Raw genomic sequence first — 26,193 nt, 5'->3', positions numbered from 1 at the left:
TCTTACATTTGAAGAATAACAATTTGAATATCCTCAATGCTGATCTCCTGGTAGATCCAAGCTACGAGGCGAATCGTGAGAGTCAAATTGGACGATCGCGGACTACATACCTTTTTTTGGGTAGGAAATGACCAGCGGAGAAACCTCATTAGCAGGGATGGCAAAATTGGGGTCTACGGAGAAGACAGGGAGGAGAATTCCCCATGTTTTTTTTAAATATCAAGGATGAGCTGATATTGATCCTTTTAGTATGTGGGGCATCGCCATGCATAGAGGGGTGGGGTAAGCCTTTCCGAAGTATCTTTAAACATCATTATAAGTTGGTCATAAAGAACTTGTTCAAAACTCTGTGACTCTTGCTGGGTTTGATTTGATCGTGATTATGAATTAATCATAATCGGAATACAATAATAGGAATTGTAAGAATGTAAGAAATATGTATGAAATCCCAGTATTGGCGTCCTTCTGATAGTGACAGTGAAAAACCAGGTGGGGGGGGGGGGGTGGGGAGTAAGGATGGAAAGTAATTCTCTTTAATAACCTTTGTTCTTGCTAAATTTCTTTGGGTTTGAAAAATTTGTTATAAAATAATTTTGGATGGCCTCTTTTCGTCTCCAAATTGCTAAGGTTCAAGAAGGGTGGGCTTCTTTCTTGGTAGACATTCCCACTATATCGGTGATCTATCTCGTAAACATAAAACTATTGTCATATACAAAATTATTTTTGATTCTACCTCCGCGTATTACAATCAACTAATAATTGCACAGGTTGAAGTGACATCATCCTAAAGATTGTAAACTCTGCCACTACAAATTTTCTCTGCACCACTTAAATGTTAAAGTGTAAATATAGAAATTAAACTACAGGTTAAATTAAACTATTGGTATTTTGCCCTTGTATAGGAAACATCAATTTTAAATAGTGTAAATGTTAAATAGTGTAGGAACATGGAATTATCAACAGTAAAAAATTGAACTTTACTTTCCTTTTTGACTATTGAGAAAACTAGTGACAGAAATGACAAGGAGAATGGTTTTCATGAATTATTTCAATCTTATTCAAACGATTTTACAAGAATAATTAGAAAAAAAAGTGTAATTGAATGGTTATATACAAGATAAGAAAGTCAACTGAGTTGACTTAAGAAGGATTATTATAATAAATATTTCCATCACATGTGAAAAAAGGACAACTTGATAGCATTTTGGCTTCCTTTGTAATCATTTCACTGATGTAACAGATGGAAACACTTAAAACAACTAACAAGTTACATTATATTTCCCCAATTCTTCAGCTATTCAGTGACATGTCTAATAAAAACAACCAAATATAGGAAACATGTACAGTTTATAACACAAAATAAAGCAAATGATAAAATCATAGAAAAGAAAAAAGAAGAAGAAAATAATGTAGTGTATAAGTAAAAGCATGATGAAATACATTAATGCTTTGCAATGTTGCTGTTTCAATATCGTTCTTTCCTGTTTAACGAAGGTAGAAACTGAGTTTCTTCCATTTCATAGCTAAGCAATTTACTACATTTCTGTGCAGTTTCATTCCAGCGAGCAAAAAGCTGTTTAATGTTCATGGAGTTTTTAGAGCATATGAAACAAAGTTTTTTTTATTGTAAATTATTCAAAGCAAAGTTGGATGCATTAATCCTAGACCGTAACAGGAATTTGACACACTCCACAATATCGTTTTGCACAAGTTTGATACAACTAGTATCAATTGACCAAGCTCTTCAACTAGTTAAGGCATAGTGGTCTGATCATGTCACATGACAAGTTGACCTACGACCTTAGAGAGTCAACATCTCATATGCAGACATATCTAAATGATTTGTGTTTACAGAATCTCCTCACAACTAATAATACTATGAAAATTCACAAGTGGGTGCAAAGGTCTTGTTTTATTTACCCATTAGTCACTACAATCGCATTCAAATTGCTTCTTTGAACTTGATCTCAATAATATTTCGTACATAAACACACTGGTTGAGATCGGAGGTTTATGTTTGTATGTACATATCTACAATACAAAAAGTGGATAATCGTGGATATACTATGAACAGGAAAAAAAACATTGGATTCGGCAATTCAAATCTGGCTGATACCGGATTTGCTAGATGCACCCGAAAAAGTCTGGCTGGAATTCCGGCAGCCGATTTGCCATCTGGTGCATCCCCTAACAATATCACTGTCTCGATCTTTAAGCGCTGCTCTTTCTCGTATTTACTATAAGATATCTTATATCTATGCCACTGTTCTAACATAGTGAGTGAGCCAACTTTTTGTTCACTTCAATTTACACTATTATTATCATGTCTTGCTCTTATGAAAAAAGAGAAAGGATAAATAAATTAATCAATGGCACGTTTGTTTAATTGTGCACAGTGAAACTCGGCTGAAGATTTTAACCGCTTGGCTTCAGGACGATGACCCCTTATTTGACAATGTCGATCAAAGTATTCATCCTGATTTTAAGTCAGTTGGAGGACACTACAAATAACTGTTAACTACGGACCCGCTTCATAAGCATATTAGTTTTCATGATCATGCGACGCTGTATTTCAAATCGGATGGCACATGCATACACATGTTGGCTCTTATGTGAAATATGTCATCCCCATTGTGACTTCATCCATGAAAAATACATCCGTTTTAGAATCAAGTTATATAAACCAGCATTTCAAATTTCTTCAAAATTGTCAACAAGGGAGGGAATTGTCACTGTCTGCTATGGAATAATGTACTATTTGAAGCTTGCATAGCAGTTTCCACACTGATGAACTTTATCATACAATATCAACATCTCGATATAAAATTTATCACTTTGTACAACACTTTGCTACCGTAGCTACACTACTCTCGGACAACATCACCAACAGCCAGCTAAATATGGTGGAAAAAGTTGACAATTCTTTCGACAGCTAGAAATGAATCCATTTCAATGGAAAGAGTATCCTAACTATAATACAAACCTAATAGAACGAGAATAAAAGAAAAAAATAAATTTACTAATAATAAAAATAAACTGGTTGGGCATAATTTCTTCTAAATGCAATCCAAGACTTTTTATGATAAGAAAAAGATATTGAAAGGTCATAAACTCAAGTTCTATCCGGAGAAGACTGAATTACTACCTTCATGGCATTATCACTCTTCACAAGAAACTGGTCAATAAACCTGGGAAATCACCTACATGTTAAGTCAGATGTATTCATATGTTAGCAGAAATAACGTGATATTTCATGAATTATAATTAAGATGCATTGTAATCCTATTGCAGGTTGGAAGTTATCTTCCTCATCTAACATCCACAACATTTACAGTAACGAGCACGCTTTCAAATGATTTGTTATCAATACATACGTTGCATAACATTTCACATAAAACGGTAAAAGAGTTCTAAAGATTGTTCAGGAAGCCCTTAGAAAGGTTTGATTGTTTTTATGTACTGCAAGTATTTGCATAATACACAGTTTAATTTCACATTAAAATGGATACTTGAAATTACTGATGATATACAATTTCATCACAGGGGATGCAAATACGAAAGAGAGGTTACATAATAATTAGTAAGGTTTAAGCATAAAACTCATCCATCATCCATTTTCAAGTTTCATTGAACTGTGCAATTTCCTTCATTTTCTGCGTCCATTTGTACCGCCCTTTCCAGTCCCTGTGGGCGTGGTCTGCCCCTGCCAAGTTTACGAGCACCGCTTGTTTCTTGCCCCCTAGATTTCTTTGGACTGTTGGTGATCGTGTTCAGTGCTGATTCAACGGAACTCTGTATGTCAAACAAACATATATAAAAGCATTTAAGTTTTGGTCGCAAATGCACCAGTTCATAGGTTAATAGGAAGTTTTAATACACAAATAGTAGCCAAGAGTAATTTTGTTCCAGAAAATATGAGAAAAAAATGCAAGTTGTGGAGATTTAGTGTTTGGATTCCTTGATTTCCTTCAAGATTCACAACAGACCAAGGTACAGAGACAAACATTTGAGAAAAGTCGGGGCACAGGAGACACATTCTCTTTGTTAAGGGACAGGGCTAGAGCTGTCTCTTACAAGGCAAAGAGTGACATGTGTGAGCAACTCTCAAGGTACAGGAGGCACATTCTCTTTGTTAAGGGACAGGGCAAGAGCTGTGTCTTGCAAGGCAAAGAATGACATGTGCGAGCAACTCTCAAGGCACAGGAGGCACATTCTCTTTGTTAAGGAACAGGGCTAGAGCTGTCTCTTGCAAGGCAAAGAATGACATGTGCGAGCAACTCTCAAGGCACAGGAGGCACATTCTCTTTGTTAAGGGACAGGGCAAGAGCTGTCTCTTGCAAGGCAAAGAATGACATGTGCGAGCAACTCTCAAGGCACAGGAGGCACATTCTCTTTGTTAAGGGACAGGGCTAGAGCTGTCTCTTACAAGGCAAAGAATAACATGTGTTAGCAACTCTCAAGGCACAGACAGACATATGCACTGTACAGGCAGGACACATACAACAAGTTCTCTCCTTTTGAGGCACGAGGCAAAGGCCTTTCTTTGTGAGGCAGAGCAAGACCAGTTCTACCAGTAAAGAATGACAAAGGTCCTATACAGTGAATGCCTAGGAGACAAGTTCTCTCTTGTTGAAAGACAGGACGAGTGCCCCCTTTTGCAAGGCACAGAAAGGTGGGTCTCCTCCTGCCAACCACTGGAAATTATAAACAAGGATAAATATGATGCAGCTAAGTTGTCATGAAATCATAACTTTAAAAATATGTATTGTTTTGGGTTGTAAAATTTGATTGTTTTTCTGTTGTTGCTAAACATTAGCTTTCATGATGAATACTTACCACAGTGCCCCTTGAACTTCTGGTTACACGCCTCGGGACAGACGGCTCTGATGTAACGTCAGATTTCCTTGTTCTAAGTGACTTCCTTGATGAAACTGAAAAGTTATTAAGATAATGAAAATGTTGATGTTCTAGGTTTTGCACTTGACGACTTCTTTAAAGAACAAAACATGCAAAGGCAATCTTATGCTAAGGAAAAAAAGGCAAAGCTAAACTATTTGAAACAAAGATGGGGAAATTGATTAATAAATCTGTTTGTTTGCAAGCTGATGGATTTAACAACTTGTGGGGTGACATCTGTTTTTATTTTCATATGTGTAAAAGAATTAAGATTTAGTAAAGATACAAAAAACAAAAAAAGATTCTGTCCATCTCAAGCTTAGTGAGTTTTAATTTGATAACATAAAGCCACTGCTTACCAGTCATTGCTTCCTGATCAGATGAAGAGCTCTGTGACGCTACTACTCCTTGAGAGTGTCTGGCCCGTTTGCCTGCGGTACTGTCATCTGATTCCGATGATAAGGTCCTCTTCTCTGCCAGACCCTCCTGTCCTTCACTCTCTTTTGCTTCCTTTGCAATGGTCTCCTTCTTAGGATCTGCTAGCTTCGGTGGTGTTTGCTTTTCTTTTCTGTACTGCTTGCTGAGCCTTGTTCTCCTAGCCGGAGGACTTGAAACGATGGCCACGGATGGTCGTTCTGCAGCTGATGGTGACAGCTTTACATTGCTCTCTTCTCCGGTTTCTTTCTTTGCAGGTTCAGTTTCAGACACAGACTTATTGGCTTGTTTCCTAAACTTTGATGACAGCCTGGCTGTCTTTCTTCTTTGAGTATCTGTCGGGGGTACAACTTCTTCTTTGACTGATGAAGACTCCTTAGCAATTAAACCCTTGGTCTTCACTTCTTTGTCGGTCGACTCTTCAGATTTCTTCACTTCCTTACTCCCCATATCCACACTGCCTTGGACTCCTGTCCTTTTGGTAGTCAAGAATTTCAGCTTGTTAGTGAGTGTCTCTTTCTCCCTCTCCAGTTGTCGAAACCTGGTGATGAGGCTACTGTATTTCTTCATGGCATTGAAAGCCTTCTCTTCCTTGGCTTCTAGTTCTTCCTTGACTTCCGCCAGCTCCTCCTTAAGGTCCGACAGTTCTTCGGAACATTTACAAGATCCTTGGGCTGGTTGGGTAGGGGCTGTTTGATCACTTGGTCCATCATTGGCCTCTAATTCAATTACCTTGTACTGAAGGCTGGACACTTGATTTTCAAGTTTACGAGAATTGTTCATGCTAAACTGCAGTTTACTTTGAAGTGTTTCTTTGTCTTCCTCCAACTGGGATTTTTCTTTCTCGACTGAATCAAGTTTTTCTCGGATTTCCTTAACCATTTCTTCATGTTCAGATGACAAAGCTGATAACTTTTCTTCCAGCTGTCCTTTAGCGGTCCTTTCATCTGAAAGTTGACTCCTTAGTTTTGAACATTGTTGCTCTGATTTCTTCAACTGTTGGTTCATTTTAGCATTTGGGCTAGGTTCACTTTCAAATCGTTTCAGCTTCAGACTGAGCAGTTTCACATTTTGGGAGGCCTTCTCTGCAGACAGTTTTATTTCCTCGCATTCTGTCTTTAATTCATCAATCTTTTCTTCCTGTAAATTAAAATACAGAAACAAAGAAAGAATTACAAAAACTGGTAGTCAAAGTGTCTGCTAACTTGTTATCCAACCAATCACAATAATAATAGCAACAAAGTAACAGATAGCACTGTAACTGGGCTTGGGGGAGTGGGGTTCCTACACCTCTGCTACAAATATCAGCATGCTTTGTATGCATATGACACCACATATGACATTTAAAAATATGCAAAAATTATACCAGTGGCGTCTTGGTAGACTAGGAAAGTGCGTTAGTGTAGTTGGAGACAGGTAAGAGAGGAGTGAAGTAAATGCAGGGGAAACATAACATCTGTCAACATTTTGCAAGAGTTTAATAAGCCTTAATTGCTAACAAATAATTAGTAAGTGGTTAGAGTATCACAATTATATTAATAGAGTCTGCTGTTCATTCCCTCACTCAGGAGTGATTTGGGCGGGCTGTACTGTAGGTCAGTGTGACCGTAGCAACCGATCATTCTTGGAGTGATAACATGGGTTTTTTCTTTTGCCTTATAATTAATTTTTGATACAAGTTTTATACTATTTAATTAATGAACTCCCTTCATAATGTAGGTTATTAGATGAAAAGGCATGTCAGTTCTTGGTTGACATGTCCAGGTTTCAATTCCATTTTTTATAAATTTAACCCCCAGTTAGCATTTCACATGTTTCACATGTTTACGCTCTCATGAGAAGTATCTAGAGGAGAGAATGATGAAGACTGATTCGACTTTATTAACTAATCACTGAGTGAACTTAGTTTAATGGGAAACATATGGGGTGTCTACTTTGATCAATATTTTATACTTCTTAAGTTTGGTTAACTTGCCAATCAAACTAAAAAAAAAATCACTTTAAATAGCTATGGTTCATGGCATTTAACAATTCCAACTTCCAAAAAAAAGTGGCTAAGACTAGACTCTAAGGTCATAAATTTCAGTTTGTTTTACCTTCTGTGTAATGTTGGCTTTTACTGTCTCAATTTCTTTCTCTTTCTCTTCCACCATGTCATCATAGCGGGTCATCTCTGTCTGGACCAGCGCCTGGGATTCCAAGAGTTTGCTGTGAGTTGTCTGCATCTGAATCTCAAGTTCTTTCTTCTCAGAAACAACCTGGTTAAGTTCAAGCTGATATTGTGGAAACCAAATAAAAAGGAATTACAGTTAGTTGAGTGAAATATACAATGTTGTTTAGTTGAATTTATTCACATTGAAATAGGAGTCTACCAACAGTAAAGTCTGTGGAAAAGGAAACTGCCTTTGTTATTAGACTTGAGGTAAAAATCAGTTAGTGTCATGGAATAGGTATCAATTTTAATCATTCAGACTATTCAAGAACAGTCGCAAAGCATTTTCAATGACATATTAAGGAGTTGTGTGCATTTGTTGTCTTCAAATGGTTAAACTAATGAATTGCAACAGCTAAAGGAGATGCATGACATAACTAACACATGCAGTTGTATTAGGAAAGTTAAAGCAATTACTCCAAATTGTAAACCACCAGTACAATAAGATAAAGGATGAGTACTATGTTGGTAAGACATTGTCAAGGAATGGAAAACTATGAAAACAAGTTTTGTTAAGTATGACAAAATAATGGAATAGCCACTGGGTTCATTTTTGTACCACACTCAATCCATCACTCCTGCGACAATGCCACAGTCATGACAATAAGTATGATATGTTCAAGTACAGATGTCAGTAAAGGCTGCCTTAGCATTGTCTAAACAAGTTGTAAATTAGCATGTAGAGGTTAATTATGTCATTATAAATTGCTAGAATTGAGATGTGAGTTAGAGAACATGATTTTGCAATGTTGAAAAGTATAATTTTATATCTATGTGCCAGAGTGCTTTAATGTGTTACAATGAAGTTTTAAATTCATATTGGAAGGTAAATATAATAATCATAATTGCCAGAAATGACTTTTGAATCTTTTACCTTTTTACTTTCACAATCTGATTCCAAGGAGGTGAGTTGTTCTTGTAAGACGGACTTCTCTTTTTCTGCGGCGAGCACTTCTGTGGATAACTTTTCAAACTCTTCACGAGCATCTCTAGCCTTCTCCTCTGCTAAGGATAATTTTTCCTCAAAGTTTGAACACTCTGACTGAAGTGCTGCCATTTCTTCCATATTTTTGGATTCCTGACTATCTTTAGCTTCTTTCACAGACTGCACTTCAGCATTTAATTTGGAGAACTCCTCTTCTTTGGTGACTAATTGCTTCTTCAGGTCATCTAACTGCTCCTCAATGTCACTCTTCTCCACAATCAACAATTCAAACTTATTCTCTACTTCCGTACCCCGTTCTTCCGCTTCTGTCTTCAAATTTGAAATTTCCAACAATTCTTGGCTTTTCTCATTAATTTCTTGTCTGAGTTTGCAAGCGTCCTCTTGCAAGCTACCAATCACTTCTTCAAACTGTCGTTTTTCAACGATTAGCGTTTCATTCAGGCGCTTCAGTTCTTCTATCTCCGCCACCTTTCCTTCCAGTGCGGTTTTGTGTTCTTCAACATCCGTTGTTGCAGTATTACACCTCTCTATGGCTGACTGGATTTCTTCGCATTTCAAACCGATCGTCTCTTCCAAACAACGTATCTGTTCTCTGAGTTCCTCTGTGACTTGTTCATGGGTTTCCTCCAAATTAGACTTCTCTGTATCTTTAAACTTGAGCTCTTCTTCTAATCCAGACAACTTTTGCAAAATCTCCTTAGCCTCACAGACAGAGCCCTCTAACTGCTGCTGAAGGTTTTGCTCCTGTGTCTTTGATGCTTCTAAATCTTTGACTAAGTTCTCAATAGATTCTTGTGCTGCCTGGAGTTTCTCGATTTCTCCCTTCAGGTGTTCATTAAGCTTCTCGACCTCTCTAGTCAGCTCTGCATTTTCAGATTCTATGGTCTGAATCTGACCTTGGAATGAATCTCTCTCAGAAATTACTTCCACAAGCTTGGATTCCATCTCCTCTTCCTTTGTGATAATCTCTTTGCACCTTTCATCAACTTCGTCTGTTCTATCTTGAAGTTTTGCTCCAAGTTCACTTGAGAGTTTCTCCAGGCGCTCTACATTTTGCCTCAGCTCCTCTACTTCGGTTTGCTTCTCATAAATGGTACACTCCAAACTCTCCACTGCTCCCTTCTGCTTCTCCAATTCCATTTCTAATTCAGTGATTCTATTATCTTTGCTTCTCTGGATTTCAGTCACCTCTTCTCTCTCTTGACTCACAGAATCCAGCTCTTCTGTCAGGTTGACAATTTCCAATTTTTGATCTTCTGTTTCTTGCCTCAACTTCTCCAATTCTTTCGTCTTTTTCTCTGCTTCTTGGCTCTCCCACACGAGGCGGTCTTGCAACTTCTCGCAGCCTTGACCAAAGTTATGGAGTTCCTTTTGCGCTTCCTTGACCTGTTCCTCTAGAACGACCTTCTCTGACGACATCTGCTTCACGAGGTCCGTCAGTTCCTCTACTTTGGTCCTGAGCTCTTTGTTTAGGCCAGTCAAAGTTTGAAGTTCCGTTTCCACATCCTCTTTGGCTACAGTTACTTCCTTTGTCTTCTTGTCTTGATCCAATTTGTCCAATTGAGACATTTCTAATGAGCTCTGCAGTTCCTTGAGGTCATCCTGTAACTGTTCCTTCTCTATGAAGATGATCTGTAACTGGTTATTAATATCTTCTAACTCTGAGATCATCCTCTCTTTGTCAGAACCCAAGTCTTTGTTTTGTTCTTTCAATTCTGTTATCTCAAGACTTGCTTTGTCACACTGACTTCTAGCCTCTCTTAGCTGCTCTTCCCATCCCTCTGATTCTGATTCCCTTGAATTCATCGCCTCTTCCAACACAGATTTCTCCTCAGCTACTTTGTTTAGCATATCCCTTGCGGTCTTCAGCTCTTCAGAGAGACCTTGTTTTCCAGACTCTAAATCCTGCAATTTCAATTCCAAACTATCAATCGCAGATCTTCTTTCCTCTGCCTCTTGAAGAAGTCTATCTACATCTTGCTTCATAAATTTCATCTGATTGGAGAGGTCTTCTTTTTCTAGTTTGACCTGATGTAGTTCCTCTGTCACCTTTTCAAAGCCAACTTGGTTTTCAATTTCAGTGTCTTGCCTTGCACCTTCTATTCTGTTAGTTTCCTCATGTTGCAACTCCAAGCTACGTTTTTCACTTGCTAATTCTTTAATATTGCACTTCAACAAGTCCAATTCCATGGCAAGAGAAGAATTACTAGCTTCGAGAGACTGTACTGTCTCCTTGGATGTTATCTCCATTTGGTTAAGACTATTAAGTTCTTCCGCTGTGGCCTCAGCCTTCAGATTCAACTCCTGTAACTGCTGCTGTTTGGTTTCAACTATCGTCTCCAACTCCATCTTGGTTTCCAACAAACAATCTCTCTCTGAGGTTAAGCTCTCGACGGTGTTCTGGAGTTGTTCCTTTTCGAGGCTCCAGCGTTCGGATTTTGAATTCCCTGACGAGGTGACTGCCTGCAGCTGGTCCAATGACTCTGTCTGTTCCCTTCTCAAGGTATCAATGGTTTCCTCATACCTTGACACTTTGTCTCTCAATAGTTCTAGGTCTACCTTTATAGCTTCATTTGCCTCCTCAGATATATCGTTAGATATCAACAGTTTCTCCCTCAGATGTTTCATCTCTACTTGGTCCTGCTCATTGGTTGACTGTAAGTCTGACAGTTCTGCTGTTTTAAGGCTCAATTGATTCTTCGTCTCTTCTAGATCTTCTTGCAGTTTCTGCATCTCTGCCGTTTTCTGCAGCATCTGGTGTGCTAGTTCGTCTTTCTGCTGGTACAGGGCTATTGCTTCGTTTTCCTTCTCAGTCAGTTTCTCAGACATCTCGTCATTACTCTTCATCATTTTCTCCTTCCATTCTTCAACTTTCCTGCTAACAATGTTACTATCTTCATCGGTGGTACTTATCAAATGTTTATTTTCTTCGTCCATGCTCTCGATCTTGGTGTTCAGGGATTTAATATCTGCCAAGTAACCTTCCATTTGCTTTCCAGCACTATCCTCTTGTTCTGCAAGACATTCCAAAAAGTATGCCTTCTCATTGCTGAGACAAGTTTCAAGCTCATTGATTCTGTGACTTGACTGGTCAAGTTTCTCTATTTTCTCCTTCAACTCTCTTTCGAATCCCTTCACTCTCTCATCAAACTCTTCTCTACACCTTGTTTGATCAGCATCTATGTCCGTGATTTTTGCATTGAGAGTATCTCTCTCTTTCTTTGTTTCCTCCAGACTAGCCATGGCAGCATCCAATTCTTCTGTCCTCTTTGCAATCTCCATCTCAAGATTAGATTTATCTGCTTCAGCTGTGGCAAGTTTCACCTGCAAGTCTTTCTCAATGTCCTCAATGCTTCCTTGCTTCTTGTCCAATGTCTGTGAGAGTGCATCTGCTTCAAACTCAATCTTTGAAACTTGTGACTTAAGATCTTGGACCTCTTGTTTAAGAGACAGACATTCCTCTTCTAATGACTTAACCATATTTGTCCTCTCCAAAAGCTTCTCTTCCAATCCTCTTTGACTTTCCCGTGATTGCTGCCTTATGTTTGCAATTTCACCATCTTTACTTTCAATTATTGACTGTAGAGATGTTAATTCCATTTGTTTAGCATTGCTCAGGTCCATCTGTCTTTCAAGTTCTTCTTTCAAATCTTCAATTTCCTTTCCCTTTGCAGTCAACACCTTGTTAAGCTCTACCACCTGGCTCTCATTTTCACTGCTTGTGTAATTTACGTCACATTTTATCTCTTCAATTTCTGCATCTTTGGCTTTCAAAGCATCTCTTAGATTCTCCAATTCCTTCTCCAAGAGCTCGTTGTTCCTCTTCTCTGTTTCATAATTTTCTTGCAAAATGTCCCGACTTTCTCTGGCCGCCTCTGATTCTACTTCAAACTTTTCCCTCTCTTCTACCAACCTTTCCATCTCCTCACTTTTACCTCTCAGTTGTTCAGTAAGGGCTTCTCTCTCATCTTTATTGTCCTGCAGTTTGGCTCTAAGTTCTTGAACTTGTTTCACTAAGTTTTCTCTTTCAATCTCTGATTCCTGTTTTACTTTTTGCAGTGACTGCTCCAACTCTGTGGCTTCACCCTTTGTCATGTCCAATGATTGGGATAAATTTGTAATCTGAGTCTCTAAGCTTTTGATTTTTTCTTGCAACTGACTTATCGTTGACTGCTTGTTACTGGAATCTTGCTCGGATTGTTCTTGGAAGTCTGATAGTCTCTTGTTAACCTCTTCAAATGATTTGCTTGTGTCTGACAAAAGAAAATTGTAATATATGTAAATGATCTGTAAGGTGCCAAACTTACATGGTTACGACACAAGTCCAAGAATTCCTTATGCACTTTCCGCAGAAATGACAGATTTACCTAGTACCGACAGTACAAACTCAATTCTGCTCACCATATGACAGAGTACATCTTCTGATTTAGAATAGAGTGAATCAAGCTCATAATGCAAAAGGTACATGTAAGATATTGTTATTTATTATCATTTATGATTTTACGTTCAACATACTCTACTGAGTTTATTTAACTCATCATCATAACACACAGTAAGCAATTTTCACCCCTCCCTCTTTGTATTTTGCTGTAAACATGTTCTGGAAGTAAAAATCATTTCTAGAATGTATCAAATGGATCTTGTATTGACCATGTCTTGTTCTATCTTAAAAGTTAAGCACATTTTTTAGCTTAAAAATAATATAAACCACATTTGTCAGTAACGAAATAAAGTGTATTGGTCTGTTAATAAATGAGCACATTTGTCAGATGTATGCTTACCTTCAAGCCTCACAGAGGTATCTTCCAGTTCTTGTCTGATCTGGTTGTAATCATCTCTCATCACAACAAGCTGTTTCTCCAAGGATTCATTTTTCACCTGTGCATCCTCCATCTGGACACCTGCATCCCTTTTCAGCTGCTCTAGGTTATCTTTAGTAACCTCCAAAGTTGAACCTAAGGTCTCATTCTGTTTCTGTAGGTCCTCATATTCCTCCCTTAGTTCCTTGTTTTTCTTCATCTCTGACTGATACTGCTCTTCTAACTCTACATGTTTGGAGTCCTTTGATTCCATCTGCTCCATCAGACTTTCAATATCCTCTGAGTTATTCTCTAATTTGAAGTGCGCCTCCTGAAGATCTGAGACCAGCTTAGCCTTCTCGTTCTCCAATTGGGATAGTTTCTGTTTCATTTCCGTGATCAATCCTTCTGCAGCGTTCTTTTCAGATTCTACACTCTGCTCTATCGACATCAGTTTTGTCTTCAGGTCATCTCTCTCCGTCAATGCTTTATGCTTCTCCGTCTCTGAGGAGGTGAGGGCATCTCTCAACTCAGTTAATTTGCTCTCCAGTGATGTCACCTGTTCCTGGGATACCTCAAAGTCATGACAGACTTTCTCCCAGGCTTGATCCTTATCATCAAAGTCTGTCTGCAACATCTCCATCTTGGACTGCAACCTCTGTTTCTCTGACCCAAGCTCTCCCACTGCAGCTTCATGTGCTTCTCCATTGTCTTTGAGGTTCTTCTTCAATTCATCTATTTGATCTTTCATTGCAAGGCAGTTCTGTTTCTCCTTTTCAAGCTCCTCTTCCTTCTCTTGACAAGACTTAGCCAAGATCTGGGTCTTTGCACCCATCTCTTCAATGTAAGTGCTCTTCTCCATCAACTGTGACTGCAAATCAGAGATGGCTTCCTCTTTGTTATGAACACTTGTCATCAGGTCACTTATTTCTGCCTCTCTTCCCTTGATTTCATCTTGAAGACCTGACAACAGCTTCCCAGCTTTTTCAGCCTCCAATTGAAGTTCTCCATGTTGTCTCTGGCTTTCTTCCAGATTTGACTTCAGTTGCATCGTGACAGACTCACTGTGGGAGAGTTTCTCAGTCATCTCCTTGATCTCGTCCAGTGCTGCAGTCTTCTCTTGAGAAGTCATCTTCAGGGTTTCATCAGCAGCTATTACTTTAGACTCCATGTTTACCAGCTCAGTTGCTTTTTCATCCAGCTTTTCTTTCAGGGTGGTCAACATGCCTTCCATCCTCTCATTATCTCCCTCTAGGCTTGCGACAAAGGCATCTTTATCTTCTACATCCATCTGAATCAAGTCTAACTTTCCCTGCATCTTTTGGTTATCATCCTTGGTCGATTCCACTTCATCTTTAAGTTTTGTTATCTCTTCCTCCTTAGTTTTCAATAAGTCTTGTTCTTTAGTCAAGTTGGATACAACAAGATTCAGTTCTTCTTTGGCTCTCTCTTGAGCTACAATAGCATCTTCCAGTGACGTCCTTAAAGATGAGATCTCCTGAGAGTGTTCCTCATGGAGAGCAGATAACCTGGCATCCTTTTCACTGAGGGCAGTTTCTTTGGTTTGCAAGTCCACCTCTAGAGTATCTTTCAATTGTTCTAATCCTTCAAGTTTCTTCACATATTCTGCATTCTTTTCTTCATGAGATTTGACCAGTTTTTCCTGTGCATCTACATCCTGCTTGAGCCTGTCCAGACTTTCATCTCTCTGCCTGAGCAACTCTGTGAGACTCTCAAGCTGTTCTTTAACAGCCTTGAGCTCAGTTTGTAGACTGATTTTTTCATTATTCAGAGTTGCCTCTTTCTCATCCCTCTGTCCTTCCAATTCTTTCAAGTTCTCCACTAAATCCTTAGCATATTCTTCCTTCTCTTTCATCAGTTTCTCCATCTCATCTGATCTTGTTTGCAGTGTTTCCATCTTCAGCTTACTATCCTCTGCATCGTGGCTCAATTTCTCCAAGGCATCTTTGAGCTCGGCCATCACTTTTTCTTTGTCATCTAATGTTTGCTGCATTTCATTCACTGCTTCCTCTTTATTGCTAATAACCTTCTCAGCTTGCTCAGTCTTTTCATCTAGATGCCTCTGCACCTCTTCCAACTGCTCTTCAACTTTTTTCATAGTTGCCTTGAGAGCATCCAGGGCCTTCTGTTGCTCCTCGGATTCCCTGCTGAGCTTTTCATTCTCCTGTGTTTGGTCGTTCAGCTGAGACTTAAGATCTTCTACTTCATCTTTCAAGAGGCTACTAAGTTTCTCAGTTTCAGAGAAGGATTTCAACTCATTTTCTTTCTCTGCACTGACTTTCTCTAACTCCAGTTCAGTTTCCTTGAGCTTTGATGTCAAGCTTTCAATCTCTGTTTTGCTGTTCACTAACAGTGACTCAAGTTGGTCAACGGAGCCTTGTCTTTCTGTTATCTTTCCTTCAAAATCAGACTGCAGCTCTTTCATCTTTTCAAGTTCATCATTTAAGTCAGCCAGATCTGAATCTTTCTGTTTCACTGCTGACAGACTTACTTCTGCTTTATCTTGTAGGGTTGAAATGGTCTCTGAAAGTTGCAATTTAAAAGAAGCATTGGAAGTTAACTGAACTACATACATAGTACACCCTAACAAGAACACACCACACTAGACTCAATACACTTGCCAAGTTGTATCTGACAAAATTCTTTTCTAACAGATAATGGCCCAGAAGTGAAAGTGATTTTTTCCCCTTACCAATCCCAGTCCAGACTGTCTTTGCCCTTCAGCTTCCACACTGACAACTAATCAGCCTAATTTGATGCTGGCTATGTAAGCAACACACAGACCAGTAGAGAGTGCCACAACTGGATGAGTCTTTTGATGAGTCTAGACTTGCATATTTGCAAGAACATATCTAACATTAACCCAGTATGATCTGACCTTACATACATACATACATATATCAAGGTGATAAATCTATTTGCCCACCAATCTTAATCCTCTCTGCAAGCAACTCTGTACAGTTAGGTTCTTATACCACACTCTCCTTGCTGACTGTAAGCAGAATTTGTGGCAACATTATCTATCAAGATATACCAAGCACTGGGAAAACAACAACATTTTTTTGAATACTTCCTTCAGATTTTTACAATAGGTGACTGAAAACCAGGTCATTAATATGTTTCACAGCTAGACTGAAGTTTCGTTGGATGGCATATGAAATGCCAAATTTGGCCAGCAAGATCAATGTATTTAATCAACTGCTTTCACTACTTAAACAGAACTTCTTTCATCTTCCAGATAAAGTATTTACTATTTTTAGTTGCTAGACATCAGATATCAATTGAATACCAGCCTTGAAAGCTGTTAAACTTGTAGTATTTTATTCTTCTTTTGGATTTACCTTGGAATCCTTGTTCTTTTCCAGACCACTCTGCTTTCAGTTTCTCAAGTTTTTCCTGAAGGCCTCCCAGGATCTCATCTTTTTCACATATGGTTTGCTTGAGGCTTTGTTCAGCAGTTGCTGCAACTCTGTAGGAAACAGCAGAAAGACACTAATACAGTGAATAGTTTATTCAGATTCCAGTATCTCATTACAATCTGCTATGGTAAATGGTAAAAATTGCTATACAAGTGCAAAGATTTATAGCAGTTTTGTACACATTAGTATTTTGAAAGAGGCAAAATTCAGAATCTGCAAAATTGCTACACGAAATTTTAACACTTTATTATTCTCTGAATTGGTGTATATGCAGCGGTACACACTGCCACTTTATGAGAATATTTGATTACAACAGACAATATCTTCAGAGTTTTCTACTAAGCTTTCAGTAGCTAATTTCTTGTATCTTTATTCCTCTTTCCACCATATTCACTCAAGTATCTAGGACAATGATCTGTGTGAATTCTATCAAGTTTCTCTTCTTCCACAGTACATTCAGCCGTCAATGAGCATCAAGAATTAATGACCATATAAACCTTAATTTAGTGTATTTACAACACCATTTCTATACCACGAAAGGTACATAATATTTAGCATTAATGCTAAGCGCTTCTGAAAAGTCACCACTTACCCTAGGCTCCTCTATATACAAGGTCAAAATGGTAATGATAATAGAAACAAACTTTCCTTGCAACTAGCTCACTATATCTTTCATTACATAAATGTAATGTAGAGTACACTGCAGCCATTTTTCCACCATCGTTTTTCCAAGCTGTGTTTACAACTTACTTTTCTGATTCCTTAGCTTTGGAGAGTTCCTCCTCTGTCAGGTGAAGTCGTTGACGTAGTTTGCTGAGCTCATTCTCTGTCTCTTCCCACTTGTAAAGGAAATCAGAGTTTTCTTTGACCTTCTGATCAACCAGTTCACAGGCTTTCTTGTAGTCACTTTTCACGTTCTTGTTCTCCTGCTGAAGACTGCCAATCGTTTGTTCAAAGTTACTTATTTTACCCTCCTGCATCTTTAGAGAGCTCTCCATCTCTGCAGATTTCTCCTGCAATGTTAAAATTTGCAACAAAGCATTGGTTTAGAAGTTATTGAAAGCTAAGGCTAAGTACATCACTAATTGAATAATCCAATGATGTAAATCTATTGCCTGTTGATATCTTTGTTTCTACTGCAACATCTCTCCAATAACTGAAGCTGCATATCCTCATGTGTGCAAACCACACAGTGAGAGCTTTCCTTCACATCACTTTACATGTACCATATAAAACAAGGACAAGAGAGGGGAAAATGAAATAAATAAATAAATAATATATAAGGGTTCACTTCTCCTATTCACAATAATGTTGAAGAAAAATGTTTTCCAACACATCCTTCTGTGCCTTTCAGAATTCATTTCAATACATTTTGCTGCCAAAATAAGGAACCTTGTTCTTCAGGTCTCATTAAAGAAAATGAAATCCTCACCTGTAATAGCTGCTGATGTTTGTTCTTTTCTGAGACTGTTGAGTCAAGTTTTTCTTTCAAGTCAGCTTTCTCTCCTTCTATACCCTTCAACTTCTGCTCCAGATCCTGAATGTGGTTTTCTCCATCTGTTAACTTTTTCTCCAGCTCATTCTTGACCACTACCAACGCTTCTAATTCCTTCACATTGCTGCTCAGCTTCTCCTTGAGTTGCTCAAGCTCTTCCATCTTCTTAGATGTCGCGGACATAGACTGTAAAATTTCCTGCTCTTTGTTGCTAAACTGGATGTCTTTCTCTCTTACTGTTCCTTCTAGTTCCGTTATTTTTGTCTCCATCTTCTGAATCTCTCCTTGCAGGTCACCCACAAGACTTTCCTTTACCTCCAGCTTCTCCTCCAAGCATTCTCTTTCCTTCTTCATCCGTAGCTCCATGTTCTGCATCTCCGTTTTCTGCTGGTTAAAGAGATCCCTCTCAGAATCCATCTGTGCAAGTTTGTGTCGCAACTCTTCGCTCTTGGATGACATTGCTGCAAACTCTTCTTCTTTGTTGGCCATCTCCTTTCTCAATTTCTCTGATTCATATTCTGCTTTCTTTGCCATATCCAAAGCTGCTTTTTCTTTCTTCTCAATATCTTGAAATTGAATTTTCAGGTTGTCTATCTGGTTCTTTAGTTCAGTGGTATGTTTGCCGCTATTGGTCTTCAGAGCTTCAATTTCTGATTCCTTTTCATGGAGCTTCCTCTTCAAATCTTCGTTTTGCCCCTCTCCCCTTTGCACCTCTGCCTTCACTTTCTTTGTCTCTGCTTCCAGCAGAGAAATTTTATGTTTGCCCTGATCTAGTTGAAACATCACGTTATCCTTTTCCTTCTTCAGTTCGCCAACGGTCTTATTCAAAGCTTCCACAGCCTCATCTTTCTTTGCCAGACTGTTGTCCGCGCTGTTTGTCTTCTGCTGTAGGTCCTTTGTTTCTTTCTGTAACTTGTGATTCTCATGCTGGGTCTTCTCCATCTGAGCTTGAAGGGTGTTCAGTTCGTTCTTGTTTCTTACCGCCTCCTGTTCATACTTTGTTTTCTGGTCATTCAACTGCTTCTCCATTCCTTTAAGGTCCTGCATATGAAGGGACATTTCCTTGTTATGTTCTTTCTCTTTCTCCTTGAATCGCTGCTCTTGGGCTTGTCGAGCCGCTTCTGCATTGTGTCTCTGACACTCCAGCTCTTGAGCCATTTGCTTCCTCTTTTGATCTGCATCTTGAAGCTTTTAAGACAAAAACAGAATAACATGTCAATCTGACCATTTTATTATTGCACAAACCGATTGTAAAGAATGCTTTATTGGATCAGTAGCATGGCTTAGTTACTTAGCAGTGTCATTATCGTGGTTTCACATTGAAAGCTTTTATATTCTGCATATTTAATCCATTCATCTTACCTTGGAGGTCATCTCATCAAGTTTAATTTTATAGTTATTAATCTCATCCTGTTTCTTCTGTTTGATCTTGCTGTATTCCTCCATCTCACGATGAGCATTGTCCAATTGAGACTGCAATTCCTTCAACTTCTCTTTAGCGTCATCAATCTGTTTCGTCTGAGATTGATTCTGAAGTTCAAGCTTGTTCACTTTATCTTTCAGTGCTTTCAACTCTTTTTCTAGAGAAGGTCATGTAAAGGAAGGAACGTTACAGTAAATAAGTGCGTAAGATGGAGAAATGTGCTCTGAATAAAAAAATGACCATTACAGTCTTGCCCGGACAAACGTTTGAAACCCATCTATCATGTGGCTTTCCATTGTTACAGGTCATCAGTATTTCCTCCTCTCATGCCCAAAACTTGTTATGAATTTCCAGATTACCTTCTACAAGACAGAACTTCCACATGAGTGACGATTCTTTGACCAACTAGCATGTTTGGGGCAATGCTGATTACTCTTGATTAAACATCAGGAATAATTTAGTGTTTAAATTGCTTTGGCAGTTTTTGCTGATTATGAAATACTTGAAAATACTGAGCTTTTGTGTAGAAAAACTTTTGTCTATCTGTAAAGATACGTAACCATTTTATGAAGTGCTTTGCTATTCAATACTTGATCAACTATTCCCTGAAACAAGATCATGTGCAACAGTCTGTGTGGGTGAATAATGTACTAGTACACGCACCATCTTGCACTGTAGTCTTGATAGGTGGAGCGATGTCCAGCAGTGGTTTATCTTGACCGAAGGAGGCATCTAAAAGAGACACTGTACTCTGAAGAGATGCAATGGCAGGTTGAGGGACTGGTGGAGGAGCATCTCCGATGTCAATGAGAGTTACCAAGGGTTGCTCTGCAATGACTGGTTTCTGGCAGCAAAAAAGAAAGAGAAATGGCATAAAATATGCAAACTCTCCCACTTGCTCTGAATCAAATGCATCAGTTCATGTCGTAAGTTTTGACGTCAAAAGTATAAAAGATTAACGTATAGAAAAATAAGAGACCGGATCCATTAAAACATCAATCTATCATGGAAGTTTCCTTTAAACAGAAACAAGAACACCATCATGCTTCCTTAGCCCAAATCATGAAATTACTATCTTTTTCAACTACACTCTTTGAGAAATAACTCCCTTGACCGGGCCTTTAGCCAGAAATAGAAAGTCCAAGAAATAGATCGGGTGTGGTAGTTAATCTGGAGGAAGGGGTAACTAAGGAAAGGGAATGTTCCAGTGGCATTCTTAGTGGGGGCAGTCTTCCCTGGTACCAGTCAGGGGGGGGGGATTCAATGCCACAGGCCCCCAAAAATGTTCCCTATTTTTGTAAACCATTGTGAAATCAGTTCAAAGTTCTGCCAAAACTAGCACCTCTTTGCATCTTAGTAACCTAACATAAACAGAAGTTTCTCAAAGGGGAAGAGGCCACCCCCTACACAGCGTGACAATGATGGAATCTGCCCCAGGTACCAACAATTCTAGGCACACAACTGGAATGTCCTCCTCCAGATGAATCCACTTTCAAGTCTTATCGTCTTATGAAGTCTGCATGACATATGTACATTTTCAAACTCTTCTAAACCATATCAATGAAACTGCATCACTGGCAAAACTGCAGTTACATGCATTATTTCTCCACCTATTTGCACCAGATAAAGCCTTCCTTCCAACTTACATTTGATTTCATAGCAATGAGCTCCTTTTCAAATTGCTCCTTTTCTGCAACCTCTTTCTCAAGTCTTTCTTGCAAATTCTTCAATTTCTTCTTCAGAGTTTCTATCTCTTCATCTGGTAGGGAACTTGTACTTCCTAACGGAAATAAATGCAAAAGTGGTGGCCACGCATATATCAAAAAAACATTATGAAACAAAACAGTTTGTGAAATTTTATGTGTTATTGAAATGATATTTAAGTAAACCACATTTTTGATCATGTGGCATTCCTGTATTTTTTGTTCTTTCTCCATTCATATTGCAATGCATTAGCTACAGTAACTCCATAGATTTGTGACAGGATTTTTACACATATGACAACCACCTTTCAAAATCAAATTTAATTTGGAAAGATTGTTCCACTATCTGACGCAACAAGTATTATATAGTCAGTGAGATCTTATTGACATAGCTGATGTAATTATCCCTGCATCTCAGGCAGCTAGAATGTCTTCAGCCTTGATAGCTAAGTACCTACCTTCTTCCCACTACTGTAGGTACTATGATAATTTCAAGAGAGAAGACTATTATTTACATGGATTACAACATACCATATGATGCAGAACTAGAATGTCTAGATCTGTCCGCAGAGTACCGTTCTACTGACGCCTGCAGTTTTGAATTCTCCTGTTCTCTGCTCAGTAACTTCTGTTCAGTCACTTGCAGCTGTCTCTGTCTGTGATTGCAATTCTCTTGAAGCTTCCTGTAGGAAAAAAACAGAGATTAGAATTACAGTCCATCAAACAAGTCCTTTTGGAAAGCTTTCAAACTGTTCAATGATAACATAAAGTAACTCTTTGCAATGATCCTGATAAATCTTTGATAAAATATCTGTGTAATAACATCCAAAAGAAATGCAGTTCATAGCTGGACTGGACACGATTTACACATTTTACAAAAAAAAAATTGCTGAATGGTCAAATTTTGCTTAAATTTCCGCATTTACTTTTTATGTACAAGAGTGTTTGGGCGACAACATTTCAGAATCAAATGATCCAAAGTAATCATTAATTTTCATATTTATAAGTTAGAAATTGGTGACGATGACTTAGCTTTATCTGAAACAGCAATCTTGTTTTGAGCAAAGCAACCGTTTTCTGGACATATGTCTATATTCCCTTTACTCATTTTTGAATTTACACTCTCAATTTCTTCAACATAGGAATACTCTGCTACTCACTTGTGTTCACTCGAAAGCTTCTCCAGTTTTTCCAAGGCCTGCCGCAGCTCGCACTGGTATTTTTCACATTCTCCTTTGATCTGCAAATTGATACCAACCTCTTTGTCCAAGGCTGTCTTTGAGTGTCCAAGTTGGCCCTCTAAACAAGCAATACGGTTGTCTTTGGCTTGAATGTCATGAGCGGCCTATCACACAAACAGCATAATTTGAGAGAATTATATTACTGGTAAATTCATACATAAGTAGATGAAAATTCCAATAAGGTCTTACATCCACACAAAGTGTATAAAGCTTGATTTTACAATTGCAAGTATATTGTTTACTTAGAATAATTAGGTCTGGACACTTCCAAAAAATCCTACACCTAAATATGAAAAAGAAAATATTCATGGAAATGCCAACCTTTCCTGCCTTTTTATCGAGGTCTCTGCATGTCTCTTCAAGACCTTGAAGATCTCTCTTCAGTGTCGAATTCTGTTGCTTTTGCTCTTCAACCTGAACACCAAAAGAAGAAGAAGGAATTTTTTTACATTTGAGGCTTAAGGTAAAGATTATGGTTTGGTGCTTGCTTTGAGATTTCAGTCAGATACACCAAGGAGACAACATGATGAGGTGTATTAATTGTTGAATGCAATTTAAGACTACAGTACTTACCTTCTTAAGTTGCTTCTGATAAGCAGCTTCCAAGCTGTCAAGTTGGAATTGTTTCTGTTTCGACTCCTTTTGCGACTTTTCTTGATTTTTTTCTAACTGCTGGATCTTCTGGATTGCTCGATAAGGAAGTCCATCCTTCCACTCGTCATCAGCCCAACTCATTTTGTAAATCACTTTGGAACAAACAAACCTGTTGTAATAAAAACAAAGAACATGCAAAATTATTTTTCAGGTTCATGAAAATGTCTTTCCTGCCATAATATTATTTATACCCCATTACTGGTACTAGTGGAGTACTAGTGGGCTGGCATTATCACAATTTCCTGCAGGGGCACAGCCAACCAGTTAGGATTAGGAATCTTTTTCTTTCCTCAAGATATTTCAGTCATAGTTTCTTTTTATAAAAGGAAAAGAATCAATGGTAAAATTGCGACAAAATATAACATGCATCTTTCTGTGTTTATTCCTTCTAAAACTTGGTTTAAATCAGGTGAAACTGACGTTTAAAGATGTTTTTGCACACGGTGAATATATGACGATGTAGGCTGTTCATATTATGTAGAAACCTTAGGCCTAGGCAACTGTCCAATTATAACATTATTTTGATCGCCATCTGGCTAGGCTAACTACCGTCTCTGGTAACCCTAACAGTTGTTACAGGCTAGGCCTATATTAAAGTTACATGCAAGTCAACCCTACTATGAAAGAAAGGGTATTGGCCTATACTCTCTGAGTCAGACTCAGACTTGCATTATTGTACATGTTATCATGTTTGGATCACCTACGGTCACATATTACAAATGAAGAAACCAAGGCTATCCTGCTAAGTTCTATGTAGCAACCCACCACAGTTCACTGTGTTTAACATTAGCTTACTAAACGCCGCGGTCCATTTGTACGTAGGCTACGAATTAGCCTACTGTAGTTAGGCCTTTAATCACACACAGTCACTCACGTTTATGCCTAATTCGATGTAGGCCTAGGCCTAGGCTTGGCCGAACGTTACGAACAATTTTTGAATATCTTTTGCGTCAAACAAAGTTAAAATAAATAAAAAACATAGTTTGAGACTACGTGATTGTTTGGAGTGATTATGTGCTCATTTAAGTCTACAAAAAGATTACCATATAATGTCAGCAAATTGTAGAAATATCGCAAAGCATTTTCCGGTAGTTTCACCTTTCTCTTGAAATTTGTTGAACCAACGATGTTTTTTAACTTTTGCTTTGATTTGAATTGAGCGCTTTAAAAAGAGGGCGCTATTATTGAAAAGGTATCAGAGCCGTATATAGAGACGGCTCTGAAAGGTATTTGAACTCTAAAAGGTGTAAAGGCGCTATTTCAATCCATACCAAATCTTTGAAAAACTTTCTTCAACTCAATTCACGCAATGTTTCATACTTCACAGACAAAAAGCGAGGAAGGGGAAGATACGGGGGAGTGGTGTGTGGTAGGCTAGGTCATGGGCGGCGATCATGGGGGGACGGGGGGGGGGGGACATGTCCCCCAATATTTTAGGTAGGGGATATATTATCTAATATCCCCCCACCCAATATTTGGTTGCATAGTTTCTTTTTAGCATATTGTTTTATTTTTTCATGATATAGCTAGTAATTTCAAAATAGAAAATGCTTAGATGCAACTTACAAGGCCTGGAAAGTGCCCTTTCCAGCCATCTGGGAGGCATTTTCTGCCAAAATTTTCTCTTGCGCTTCGCGCCAACTTATGGTGGCGCTACGCTTAGATAGTTTGCCTACAAGCTTCGCCCTCCCTTGGCAAATCCCTCGCAAGGCGCCTGTCTAACCGTGTCACAATTTGTTACTATATATGACCGAAAGTAGTTTTACTTTTTTTTCGAAATGAATAGCTAGACGGACCGCATCCGTAATGAAATTTGGTTAGCCGATGAAAAAGGAAAATAGGGCTGTAGCAAATATAATATATATATATATATATATATATATATATATAAATGAAAATCGTAATGAATTGGAAGATCAAGAACAGTGAAAAAACTTTCAGCCTCCACCGGGATTCGAACCACGGGCCTTCCGCTCTGTACGCGGACACCCTAACCACTAGGCTATGGACGCTGATTGTATGTCCAGAGGTTCGAAACCGGTAAGGAAGGTCGTAATTCCACTGTAGGCGTTTGTCACCTGTATCGAACAATACTAGTTCTGTTTTTGGTGACATATTTTGCCTTACTCTAGAGATCAAACATGATGCTAACCAACTCGAAATCATTTGTGATTCCTGAAGCCGGATCTCGAAAGAGATACTTTGAACAGACTTTATGTAAATACAATATATATATATATATATATATATATATATATATATATATATATATATAATATATATATATATATATATATATATATATATATATATATATATATATATATATATATATATATACATGGGCGGTGATCATGGGGAGGGGGGCGGGGGTACATTCCCCCCAATATTTTAGGTGGGATATATACGGTAGTATCTAATATAACTATTGTCACCCCAATAATTGGTGGCATAATATTTGTGTGTGGTTATAAATAGAAAATAAGGCGTGAGATTATTTATCCAAATCATATTTGGCGTTGGCTAAAACTTCATCCAACACATGCTGCATGAGGTAAATGACTCTTCGTGGTCGTTTCTGTGACATGTGACCGTATAGCATGTTGTCACTTATGATTATTATCATAATGTCTGTACATCTCTTGTGTATGAGTGTAGGTACGTACAATCCTTTATATGATCCACATCGATGTGGGTTCACCGGGTTTCCATTTGGCCTGTTTCCTACAAGATTTCTAACCGCAGGCGCGTAGCCAGGGGGGGGGGGCGAAGGGTGGAGACCGCCCCCTCGAGCATATTTTTGGGGTATTTTTTTATGATATCGAAGTTTTATAGTAGCCGTTATAAGAGGTTTTAATATTTGTACACCAATAAATTAACTATGTCTGAATTTTCTCAAATTTCTTGACCAACATTCTTCATCATACTTCCCTCTACTCGTGCAATTTT

General features: G+C 38.4%; 1 protein-coding gene across 1 annotated transcript; it reads right to left on the bottom strand.

Annotated features, from left to right (window-relative positions):
* Positions 1-1,033: 1,033 nt before the first annotated feature.
* On the bottom strand, positions 1,034-24,394 carry LOC139970593 (uncharacterized). The gene is made up of 17 exons (XM_071976399.1): positions 24,288-24,394; positions 23,164-23,353; positions 22,912-23,004; positions 22,510-22,694; positions 21,881-22,032; positions 21,293-21,426; positions 20,310-20,490; positions 19,586-19,803; positions 18,161-19,411; positions 17,479-17,741; positions 16,651-16,778; positions 13,271-15,832; positions 8,418-12,742; positions 7,428-7,604; positions 5,256-6,471; positions 4,837-4,931; positions 1,034-3,792 (listed from the first exon to the last, which is right to left on the bottom strand). The coding sequence occupies exons 2-17, from the start codon at positions 23,323-23,325 to the stop codon at positions 3,625-3,627; spliced, it is 11,310 nt and encodes a 3,769-aa protein (XP_071832500.1). The 5' UTR covers positions 23,326-23,353; positions 24,288-24,394; the 3' UTR covers positions 1,034-3,624.
* Between the last annotated feature and the right edge of the window lie 1,799 nt (positions 24,395-26,193).

Source organism: Apostichopus japonicus, chromosome 8, assembly GCF_037975245.1.
Source record: "Apostichopus japonicus isolate 1M-3 chromosome 8, ASM3797524v1, whole genome shotgun sequence".
Taxonomy (NCBI): domain Eukaryota; kingdom Metazoa; phylum Echinodermata; class Holothuroidea; order Aspidochirotida; family Stichopodidae; genus Apostichopus; species Apostichopus japonicus.
Note: the sequence above shows the minus strand (reverse complement) of the source record. Positions and strands in the feature narration are given on the sequence as shown.